General features: G+C 42.0%; 1 protein-coding gene across 2 annotated transcripts in view; it reads right to left on the minus strand.

The window, feature by feature from the left end:
* Window positions 1-405: 405 nt before the first annotated feature.
* Window positions 406-12200, minus strand: part of KIF5A (kinesin family member 5A) — a 165338-nt gene continuing 153543 nt past the window's right edge. For both annotated transcript variants that reach the window (XM_030195222.1, XM_030195221.1), the window contains 3 exons: window positions 7381-7463; window positions 2497-2524; window positions 406-484 (listed from right to left, as the gene is read on the minus strand). In XM_030195222.1, coding sequence (XP_030051082.1) covers window positions 406-484; window positions 2497-2524; window positions 7381-7463 — 190 coding nt within the window. The remainder of the gene's footprint in view (window positions 485-2496; window positions 2525-7380; window positions 7464-12200) is intronic.

A 12200-nucleotide genomic window follows, 5' to 3' on the forward strand; every position in this document is an offset into this window, starting at 1 on the left:
GGTGCCGGTACTCAAATGCTAGGCCACCCTTCAGGGGTGGGGTGATCACTGAAGAACCCATCCCACAATAGCCAGGGCCCCTGCAACCAGTCACAGAATCTATGACAAGGAAGAATTGGTGTATAGAGCCTGTGCTCTGTCATTAAAACTTGCAATCCATGGGTCCATTTTAGCAGACAATGAAAAAGGTGCCGGTACTCAGTACACCCAAGTTCCCCCTCAAAAACCTGCCAAGACCTAAAGTAATGAATAAAAACTGTATCTCCTAAACAGTCTGCTCTTTTTGTTGGTGCATGGCTCTGCAAATGAAGGTGCATTATTGCTTGCATCTCTCCAGGATGTAGCATCTGCCCCTGAACATTACCTCAAAAGTGCAGGTACAAGAAGATCCTGTCGGTGAAACTATTAGCTGGCTGCAGTTTCCTGATGGAGAGGGAACAGCTTTGATTGTTCGTCAGCCTCACAGCCACAAGGTAAGTCACTTCTGAATGCAGGAAGAGACAAAAATTGAAAGAGGGGATCAAATATGTGAGTCACTCATAGGAGATATAGCAGCACAGGACATGCTTTCTTTATAATAAATAAAGCCAGGAAATGTGAGAAAAAAATGACACAAAACCCAACTGAAATAAAGATGTGCAGGTTTTTGGAGAAGATTAGCCTGAGATTACAGCTTGTTCCTAAGAGAAACAAGGAGATAACTGCATTTTTCTATAAGCAGTACTAATCACAGAGTAACTGAGTACTAATACCAATAATGGGTGTCCCTGTAATCAAAACAGAAAAAAATTACTATGATTATTCTTGCAGATCTGATTTACATTTAATTCCTGAAGAGATATTAGTGCTTACAATTGCTAAAAGTACCTCCTAGCGGTGGTATAAACTGCATCCAAGCAGCCTCTGCAATATATTCCTAGGGGGATCTCCCTTCCTGCTCTAGGGGCCCTTTCTAAAATTGTCACTTGGGTCCTTTAATTTTAATTTTTTAATTCTTACCTGTCAAAAACTGGCAATCCTTTCTGCTCTTTTCTATTGAATTTTTTTGGATTGTATTCCATATTGTTATGCCATGCAGGAATGGCGACATATTAAAGCTCTATGGGTGTCTCTAGCGTTTACCAAGTGATAAAAACGTTAGGGTGCCTTTGTAAAAGGACCCCTTAATAAACCATTAAAATGTATGCCACTGACTCCTATTTAATTAAACCAGAAGGGGGTGCTGTTGTGCCTACCAAGTACTTGGCCTACCAAGTTCAGCCACTGTAACTTACCCTTAGTGGCATGATTTTGTTTTTGAGTGATTGTGTGATCATTATTATGATTAACAATAATACTCATCATTATTCTTATTTCGATATGTGGTATATTAAATTAATAAGTAGTAAACTGTAACCAGATATGCTCTCACTTCTTAGGTTTTGCTCTCAGCCCTGCTGAGAGTGAAATTCCTTTTCTAGTATTCCTCATGCATTCTCTTTTGATCCTGACACCTATTTTACTGCTTTTGTGAATTCAAGTGTCATCTTCAGAACTTCCCTGTCTTAGTAGAGTGGGGGGGGGGGGGGGGGTGTAGCCCAATGGTTAGTGCAATAACCTGAGAACCAGCAGAACCTGGTTAAGTTCCCACTGCTGCTCCCTCTGACTCTGGGCTAGTCACTTAACCCTCCACTGCCCCAGGTACAAAATAAGTATCTCTATATAATATGTAATCACAGAAAGATGGTTTATCAAATTCCCTTCCCTTTCTCTCACACGTGTCCTTCGCTACAATTGCTCTGAAATTCACTCCTTGTAGACCTCTGATACGTATTACCTTCATGCTCTTTTTCTCCTGCTTGGTTTAAGGCACTTCTTTGTTAGCTAGTTTTCCTGTTTCTTCTTCATGCTGCCTCTAGAACTTAACTGCCAACCTGCTGTAAAGCTAGCTAGCCTTCTCAAATCTCCTCTAGACCCCTTTCACTGGCTTTCAAACAATTGGTATTCACCCTCAAATGCATCAGAGTTTGGCATCCCCCATCAATATGACTCATTTTGCAGCCTCTGTTCCCACCCAGTATCAAATTCTCCTCTTCATCCCTCACACAAGGCAGCCTACCTTATAGTTTTGACCTTACCCCTTATTCATCATTTCCAGATTAAAACACTCTTACAGAAAGCTCCTACTTAAACCCCTATTCTATCACTTCTACACACTTGCCTTTCAAACTCCAGAGTATCTTTCCTCACCACTTTCATTTGACTCCTGGTCATTACATGTATCCTTTTTATGCAGTTACCTAGGTAGGACAATAAAAATCTTTATGGGGGGAAAGAAGAGCGACCAAGGGTTTAGGTTTTAGAATTGGAAAGGTGGCTACGGTTATTTCCATGGATAGAAGCATCCGGCCCTGACAGAACAGAACCAATAAACAGGGAAGCTGAACAAATGAATTCTTTTTTATGGAGCCAAGAGTAGAAAGGCAGGCTGCCAAGAAGAAGCTGGGAGCTGCTTACCTGTTATCATTGATGTCTGTGGCATTTCCTGCAGGTGACCATGGACAGCATAAGTCAGTGGCAATGTGAGGAGAAAGAGAATCAAAACAGGTTAGAATGCACATAACTTATTTTACTGTCACATGGGCCCTCCTGGCTGACAGCACACTGTCATTAAAATTAGCAGTGAATGTATACTGTAAAAAAAAGGAGCATTAAATTTTGGTGAGGAAATGCCCCTTTTAACCCAAGCGTTTGCACCGGGTTTCAAAGAGAACCTACTCATGCACACTCCCTGTGAAACTTATCAAGGGTACAAAGTATCACAGAGCACAGAGTGTGGAAGCCCATAGTGGCATTGAGGGAGGCAGTCAATTTGGGGTTAATTTTATAAAATCATTTTTGCACATACATATGCTTCTTCTAAATGTGTAATGGTGTAGGATAGCAGCATACACAGAACCAACATTTTTGGGTGGGCCAATAGGAAACATGAGTGTAGGCACCCGACCCGACTCCTCTTCCCTTCCTCCCCATTAATAATACTTTAGCTGGTGGGGATCTCCAGTTTATGTGTGAATTCATTTAGTGCTGTCTGCTGTAGCTTTGCCGTTCTTTAAGTAAAAATTCCTGCCTATGAAAGAGGCGAAATCTATCAGTCCTTCATCTTACAGGATGCCACTTTATGGTTGTAACTCCTTCAGTAAAGAAATCACTCAGGGTAATATCTCCAAACTGCAGCTCTATGAAGGGGCAGCTACATTTAGGTGCCTCAAAGACACCCTATTTGGAGCCTGTTTTATAAAGGTAGCCAGTCACCTACATTCGTTTGTAGAATACTAGCAGAACTGGATATATGCATTCATGTTTAGGCGTGAGCACTTTGGGAGATACTTATGTAGGGGTCGATATTCAAAACAATTTAACTGGCCAGAAATGGCTCCTGGCCGGCTAAATCGCTTATTCATGGCTGACCAGTCATTTTCAGTGGCACTTAACTGGATAGTACTACAGAAAATGTCCGATTAGCATCAAATTCAAAATCAGCTATTTTGGGGGGGGGGGGGGGGTATTCTGGGGGCGGAATCAGCACTTGGCTGGTTAAGTGCCAATATTCAGCACTTAAACAGCGCATAAATAAGACCATAAAAAAGTAAGTCCTGTCTATGTGGTGCCACGTAGCCAGTTAAGTATAGAATATCGCACTTAAAACAGAATTTCCGTATACCTGGAAATCAGTACCGTAGCCAGAGTTCAATTTTAGATGTGCCTGGAGGTGGACTGGGTGGGCACAGGCCTCGCATTTCCTCCCCACCCGCTACCACCCCAGCCCGCCGCCGCATTTCCTCTCCATCCGCTACCCCCCCCCCCCCCCCCCGAGACAGCCGCCTGCACATGGTCAGTTCTGGTCATTTTTACTGACCTGAAGCCAGCCTTCTGCCAGCGCGCGTCGTCAGATCCTCTTCTCAGGCGTGTCCCACCTACTCTGCAACTTCCTGTTTTCCGCAAAGGTGGGACGCAGGAAGTTGCAGAGTAGGCGGGACACACCTGAGAAGAGGCCCCGACGACGTGCACTGGCAGAAGGCTGGCTATGGGAATCGCCGGTGCTGGAGGGAGAATGGCGCTTCAGGGCAGTAAAAGTCAGCAGACCAAGCGGACGGGGAGAGTGGGCAGAAGAGGCTGGGCGGGTCTGGAGCAAATGTGGCTGGGCCTGGGCACGTCCAGGCCCACCTATGGCTACGCCCCTGCTGGAAATTCAATGCCGGAGTCTGGACATGCTGATTCCTGCTCGAAAGGACCTTTCCTTACCTGCTGGCCCCTTTTATGTCTTCCCTCTCCGTCCCGCCCCCCCCCCCTTTCCCTACTTTCCTTAACCCTTTCCTTCCCACTGGCCTACAGCCCAGTTGTGTCCGGCCTCCCTAATTGGTTTGGCCTCCTCCTTAACTTGTAGAATTCTTTAAGTTCTGCATGTAAGTGTGCATCCTGCCCACACTTTGCCCAGACTCTGCCTATGTGAACACTGACCTCCAAAGTACACTGTACCTTATGAACTCCAGGAGGAGGCTGTCTTTGGCACAATGCAGGTGCTGAGACCAGCATTAGCAGCAAATTTGAGAGACAGAGATATCTTGAACATATCCTGGCACAGCAGTGAGGTTCGTTACTGTCATGGTCCCTCAGATTTATTTTGTCCCTTTCTCTGTCTTTATTTCAGAAGTGCTCCTCCCTTCTGATATTGTTTGCCTGACTTCTTGGTTTGCCACATGGGATATACCATTTTATTCTTATGGGGAGTAATTTTGGAGAATGTGCATTTGTTTGAAACAACATTTCCTATGTCACTAGTCACTGGGAAACAACAATGAGCAGACAAACCACAAAAATTCATGTTTTTTAGTGTACTCTCTTTCCGAAAGAATCACATAATCAGATTGCTCCCATGACAACATAAGCAAAAAGAGCCTGAACAAAGCAAACATTCTTGGAAAGAACCTGAGAAATGACTCAAAACAAAAAATGTTTCTGGCTGCACAACCTAGAGTTTTACAACAGGCACATTGGTGAAAAGTCCAAAAAGGCATCCATTTTAAGCCTCTTTCATAAAGATAATATAGGCACCTGTGTGCTTGTAGAAAAGAGCCACCCAGAACTATCTCCAGTAGCACACAAAGATGGTGTAAATGTGTACATGTATTCTATAAAATACATATATACATTACCATTCCACCTCCATTCTGCCCAAAGTACTCCCCAGGAATGCCCACGTGCACTCCACATGTAATCTTTCAATGTGCATACGCTTTAATGAGTATATGGCCATGAAAATCCATAAAAGGCTTTGTCTGCATGTAAAATTGGCTCTATAAAATTAAACCCATGCAGGGCAATTTCAAAGCCATTTTCATAGGCTTTTTTTTTATTTTCTAGAACAGACTATTTGTTGTATGTGATGAGAAGTGAATTGTAGCATTTTCCATTATACCACACAATGGCATTCTTTTGAGGTCACACAGACAACCTTTGGAGACTCCTGAGGCAGGCCAGATAGGCTGAAACATGGCCATGTCGAGTCTTGATTGTTGGACAATAAACTTTTAGAACCTTTGGAGCATCATCTGTGTATCATTTGAGTCACCATCACTGTTTCTTGTGTGTCTTCAAATGCAACGGCTTTGGTTCTTCTGTGTGTACGTCAAAAGTAATATTTTAGCTGTGAAAATGGGGCATTAGAGAACTGCCAAAATGCAAAATCTATTTCTGCTGCAAAAGACTTAGGGCTAAATTCTATATATGGCGTCTGAAAGTTCCACGCGGAAAAAAATATGCCTAGACGTAATCTGTAAAGTACACCTAAATTTTATAGAATAGGCTTAAATTTCCATGTGGTTTATAGCTAACACTGAGTGCTTCTCCATGCGGCCAAATGTAGTCATGGCTATTTACACCGTGTTTTACTTAGTATAAATCTCAACGTCCAAATTAGGTGTAGAGCGGGTGTATTCTGTAACATATATAAATTTTAGAAATGTCCATGCCCCACCCATGGTCACTCCTCCATTTCAACACTGCAACTTAGAATTTAGGCGCACCATGTTACAGAATACGCTTAGCGCATTGTGCGCATAAATCTTAATGCCAATTAGTACTGATAATTGCTTGTTAACATCCAGTTAACAGCACTGATAAGCTAGTTAACCAATTAAGTTATGCACATTGTTATAGAATATGCTTTGATTTCCACACGGAAATTAAGGTGCCATATATAGAATCCCGGGGTTAGGGAGAACTTATCAAAATGGGCTACTGTTAAGATGGGCTATTTTACCACAAGCCATGCTATTTTAGCATTCGGTCTGGTCTCACTGCATTTGATCGTACCAGACAATTTACTATGCTCTACCCTCGACCCCATGAAGCCTGATTCACTTCTACCTCATTTGAGCACAACACAACCTTGTATTTGTTATCAACTGAAATGGCAAACGCCTCGCGGTACCTTGTAAGCCACATTGAGCCTGCAAATAAGTTGGGAAAATGTGGGATATAAATGTAACAAATAAATAAATAAAATAAGACCCTGCGCTAATAACTCTTACCGCATGGCCATGCAGCAGGGAGCCCGTACCGCCACCTATTGAGGAGGCGATAAGGGCTCACGCACTAACCCAGTGGTAACTGGGCAGCGTGCAGCGATGCCCAATTTCTACCAGGTTATCACCATGCAAGCTCTGGGTGGGACTACTGCCGGTGACCACGTTGGGCTGGCAGCGGTCCCGGAAGAGCGAGCAGTATGCCCGCATTGGGCTTACCGCAGCTTTGTAAGAGGGCTCCTAAGCCAGCTAAGTCAATATTCAGTGCTGGCCAGCTAAGTTCATAGCAGCCAAAGACAGGCCTGATGTTTACGCGGCCCAATTTGGCCATAAAACTTAGCCGGCCAGCGTTTGAATATTTGTGACTAGCTGGCAAAGTCACGTGACATAGCCAGTTAGCAGCTAGCCTCTAACTGTGAATATTCAGTGGAGATATCCGGCTATCTCCCACTGACTATTAGTGGTTAGCTGGCCAAATGCTATTTAACCAACCAAGAGCTGTTCCTGGCCAGTTAAATAGCGCTGAATATCGGGTGGAATGTGTTTAACATTAATCCAGTGTAATTTGTTTTATTCGTTGTATTAGTTTGTAAACTGCTTTGACATTTTTTTTTGAAAGGCAATATAGCAAACGTTTCAACAAACAATAAACAATGAAAAACATGTTATAATTTGTCTAGTACTACTGTATTGGGATTAGGGGCCTGAAAGCATGAACCTGGAGACCCTGGTCACATTCTTTTATATGCTGCTTACTTATGCACATCACATGCACATGCCTTTCTTTTTTAATCTTTACCAATTTCTCTCTTACCGTTATCCATACTGAGCTTTGGGTATGGAGCCATAGTACCTCCGGAGGAGTTGGTCCCCTTGGTAGAACATGCAGTGCTCAAACTGGAAGCAAGAGAAACATATGCTCAGAAACGCTATTTACTTTTTTAATTATTTTCTTTCCTTTATTTATTTACTTATTAGGATTTATTTACCACCTTTTTGAAGAAGTTCACCCAAGGCGGTGTACAGCAAGAATATGTTGAACATAGGCATCAATCACAGCAGTAGATATATTCAAATAACAGTAAATAGTATGGCATACAGGCTCATTTTCAAAAGAGATAGACATCCAAAAGTGACAAAAGTCAGCATTTGGACGTCTACCTCACAGAAACGTCCAAATCAGTATTATCGAAACCTCTTTTTGGACGTCTTTCTCTGAAGTCCGTTAGAAGGACGTCCAAATCTCAAGGAGGCATGCCAGTGGTGTGTTCAAGGCGGGACTTGGGTGTTCCTAAGACACGGACATCTTTCAGCAATAATGGAACAAAACAAAGATGTCCAAGACTAAAACTTAGATGTTTTGAGCTAGACTTGTTTTTATAGCAAGTAGCTGTAGTGGGAATTGACCCAACTTCCCCAGGATCAAAGTCTGCTAAATTGACCACTAGGCTATGCCTCTACTCCACCCAAGAGCTGCCCCAAATGACCAGATGACCACTGAAGGGATTTGGGGATCACCTCCCCTTACTCCCCCAGTGGTCACTATCCCCCTCCCACCCCCAAAAAATGTGATTAAAAATATTACTTGCCAGTCTCAAATGTTATACTCGGGTCAATTAGAATAGCATGCAGGTCCCTGGAGTAGTCTAGTAGTGGCACAGTGCACTGCAGACAGATGGACTCAGGCTTCTACCTCCCCCTACTTGTTACACTTGTGGAGGAAACTGTGAGCACTCCAAAACCCACCAGAAACCCACTGTACCCACATATTGGTGCTCCCTTCACCTGTAAGGGCTATGGTAATGGTGTACAGTTGGGGGTAGTGGGTTTTGGGGGGCTCAGCAGACAAGGTAAGGGAGCAATGGTGAGATGTGTACCTGGTAGCATTTTATAAAGTCCAATGCAGTGCCCCCAAGGAGGCCCTATTGCTTTCCTGGGATGTCACTTTTCCACTAATCTACCTGATGCCAAGCTTTCTATTTTTTTAATAACATCTGAGCCTTGTGTCTATTGTTTATCATTAGATTTGGGCTTTGAATTCAGATCTATAGATGAAAAGGAGCTCTCATTACATATATCTAAATACCAGAGTGCTATTTTTCCATACTTCATAGCAAGAGTGTACATTCCCTAATTACTTGTCCCAATGCAACTGAAGCTTTTACCTCCTCAGTGCATGCAAATGGTTTCATCTCTGTGTGGATTCTCTGATGCCATGGGAGGCTTTCTTTCCAACCAAAGCTTTTACCACACTCAGGACATGTAAATGGTTTCACTCCTGTGTGGATTCTTGTTGGAATAATGTATTGTATTTTACATGCATTGACTGTCACCAATTTTTTCTCTGTGATTACTCTGTGACCTCTGATGTGAATTGCCTAGAGAGGTCACACCCATGCAACTTCCTGTGGGGGTCAGGGACAGCACATGGAGCTCATGGTCTCTCCTAAGCTGAGGATCTATGGTGTGAGCATCCATTACCATCTAAGCACATGGAAAGAGCTGATAATCCAAATGTATAGTATTATGTTTATATAAGCCTGTCTGAATATAAATCTAACTACAAACTGTGAGTAAACAGATGTTTTGTTACTTCAACTTTAAAGTGACTCAGCAGTGAATTATTCTGGGGTGTATGTGAGAGAGATGAAGAAAAGAAATTAACATTTCTAAAGCTGAAGCTGTGTGTATAACAATCTGCTAATTATTTACTACAAATAATCCAACAAAAGGGTTATGGGCCCAGCCCAGGAATTGAAAAAGGGAAAAATATTACCAGGCAGTGAAAAAGCCAAATTTTTCTCTTAAGTTTTAAAAGAAAGATTCAGTCTGTCTCTCTCTCTCCCCCCACACACCAAACAGAAGGCAAGGCTAAGAAATGGCTGAGGGAGGAAATTCACCATTTTTCTACTCTCTCAAGGTGCCTAAATTAACTGAATTTAATTATCAGCAGTGGGAACTAAGATTCAGATGTCTCCTTCAAGCAAAGAAATTAAGTATATGTTTAGACCAAAACAGAACAGCTGAAAATATGGCTGAATGGGACAATGCAAACTATTATGTGAAGTGCATGTTTTTGGAAGCTCTCTCAGAAAAACAAGCCATATTAGTGGAGGCAAAAGATACAGCAAACGACATTTTAGATAAACTAAGAACTATGTATGCAACTACATATGCAAAACAGCAACCAATTTGGTTGGCAGAGTTAAATGAGACCAAATTAAGGGATAAAAGTAAATGTAATGATCACATTATGCATCTTATGTCTTCATTTCAAAAGTTAGAACTTTCTGGAATTCCCATGTGTGATGCATTGAAAGAGCATTTCTTTTACCTCACTATCAAAGAAGTTTGATGTTTTTAGGTCTGTAAATGAAGCCATTGAAGGGCAATCTTTTGAACAGGCAGCATCAAAACTGAGGCAGGAATGCATAATAAATGATTCTGAGGAGATGTGTTCTCAAAGACAGTCAGAGAGAAATGAAACAAATTTCTTGGCAAAGAACAGAGGAAGGCGGAGCTATGGGAAAACTCCACCCAAGGGCAAGCTGATTTGCTATTCATGTGGAAAGGAGGGACATGTATCTAAATGGTGTAAGGAAACACAAAACACCCCCTCTAGCTCACCTAAGCCAATGGAACAAAAGAATTTTCCAAGCAATGATAAACATAAGAGCTTTCTAATGGTAGAAAAATCTTTGACTATGGTAAATAATAATTCAAATGAAAGTACTTGGATTTTGGATTCGGGGAGCAAAATGCCATTTAACCAATTGTAAGGATTTCTTTCAGGAAATGAGTCCAGAAGAAGGAATTCTTCATACTGCAAACGCAGGGACTACTCAGATCCAAGCAAAAGGCATTGGATCTTAAAATGCAAAGTGTCTAATGAAGTTAAAGAAATTCCTGTAAGTGATGTCTTGTATATTCCCCAAGCAGTTTGCAATATGCTTAGTGTATCTACATTAGATAAGAAGGGATTTGCGATTCATTTTGAAAATAGTAAGTGCACAATCTCTAAAAATGATGAAGTGTATGCTGAAGCTTTTATGCATAATGATGTTTATAAACTGAGCATTTCAGGTGAAGCCTCACATCTGGCGCAAGTAAGGAAGAATGATGGTAAATATAGTCTGGAAATCTGGCACCGCCGCCTGGGACATCGTGATTTTAAGGTGATCCAGGATCTTTACAGTAAGCAACTTGCCACAGGCATTCAGATAAGTGCAGATACTGGTAAAATGGAGAAATGCATAGACTGTGTTACTCAAAAAGATGTGAGACCCTCATTTCCTGCATACACAGGAAATAGGAGTAATAAAGTACTGGACTTAATACACAGTGACTTATGTGGACCGTTTAATATCCCATCATTGGGAAATAACAGATTTGTGCTAATATTCTTGGATGATTTCTCTAGATATTGTGTGGCCTGTTTGCTAAAAGAAAAAAGTCAAGTCACAGACATGCTGAAGAAATACGTAGCCATGGTGAGCAATAAATTTGAAAGAAAACCAAAGGTTCTTCAGACCGACAATGGTGGTGAGTTCACTTCACAAAGCATGCGCACATTTCTAGAACAAGAAGGCATTCAGCATATCACAACAGTAGCTTATACACCAGAGCAAAATTCTGTTGCAGAGAGAAAATTTAGGTCACTTGTGGAAATGACCAGATGTATGCTGTCAGATAGCAATCTCTCTAAAAGACTATGGGGGGAAGCCATTCTCACAGCAGTGTACCTACAAACAGAATGCCAACTAAAGGCGCTGAGCGCACACCACATGAGACATGGCATGGTAGGAAGCCAAACCTGTCACACATAAGAACATTTGGAAGTACAGCATATGCTCATGTACCAAAGCAAAGAAGGCATAAGCTGGATTCCACAACAGAAAGGGGCATTTTAGTTGGCTATGCTCCAGGACACAAAGGATATAGAATTTTGAATCTGAAAACTGGCATTGTTGGCATAAGACATGTTACATATTTTGATGAAAACAAAAGGCATAAGCTGGATTATCCCAGATGAGCCTTATCATCCAGAATATGAAACTAGAACCATAATAGACATGCCAGTGTATATAAATGCCATACCAAGGCAGATGTCTGAAAGCAACTCATCTGTATCTAACGAGGAACAGGCAGAGGAAGCAGACACAGAAAGGATCATTGCAGGAGACAGTACAGTTGGAGAAGGGGAATCAATTGGAGAAGGACTCTCAGATTTAGAGGATGCGGAAAGGTCAGACCAACCTGTTGTCAGACGCTCATCCAGGGAAAACAAAGGTGTTCCACCCCCAAGACTGTCTTACCTAACAAAGTCAGCAGAAGCTCAAGAGCCCTTAACATGGGATGAGATTGAGAAAATGCCAGCAGAAGAAGCTGCTGAATGGCGTAAAGCTGCACAAGAAGAAATTGATGCATTGCATAAAAATAATACTTGGATTCTTACAAAATTACCTCCTGGCAAGAAGCTATAGGATGCAAATGGGTATTCAAGTTAAAAAGGAATGCACAAGGAAAAGTGGAAAGGTATAAAGCCAGATTAGTCGCAAAGGGATATCTTCAAAAATATGGAGAAGATTTTGATGAAGTGTTTGCACCTGTAGTGAAACACACGACAATTAGAAC

This window comes from Microcaecilia unicolor, chromosome 3 (assembly GCF_901765095.1).
Source record: "Microcaecilia unicolor chromosome 3, aMicUni1.1, whole genome shotgun sequence".
Taxonomy (NCBI): domain Eukaryota; kingdom Metazoa; phylum Chordata; class Amphibia; order Gymnophiona; family Siphonopidae; genus Microcaecilia; species Microcaecilia unicolor.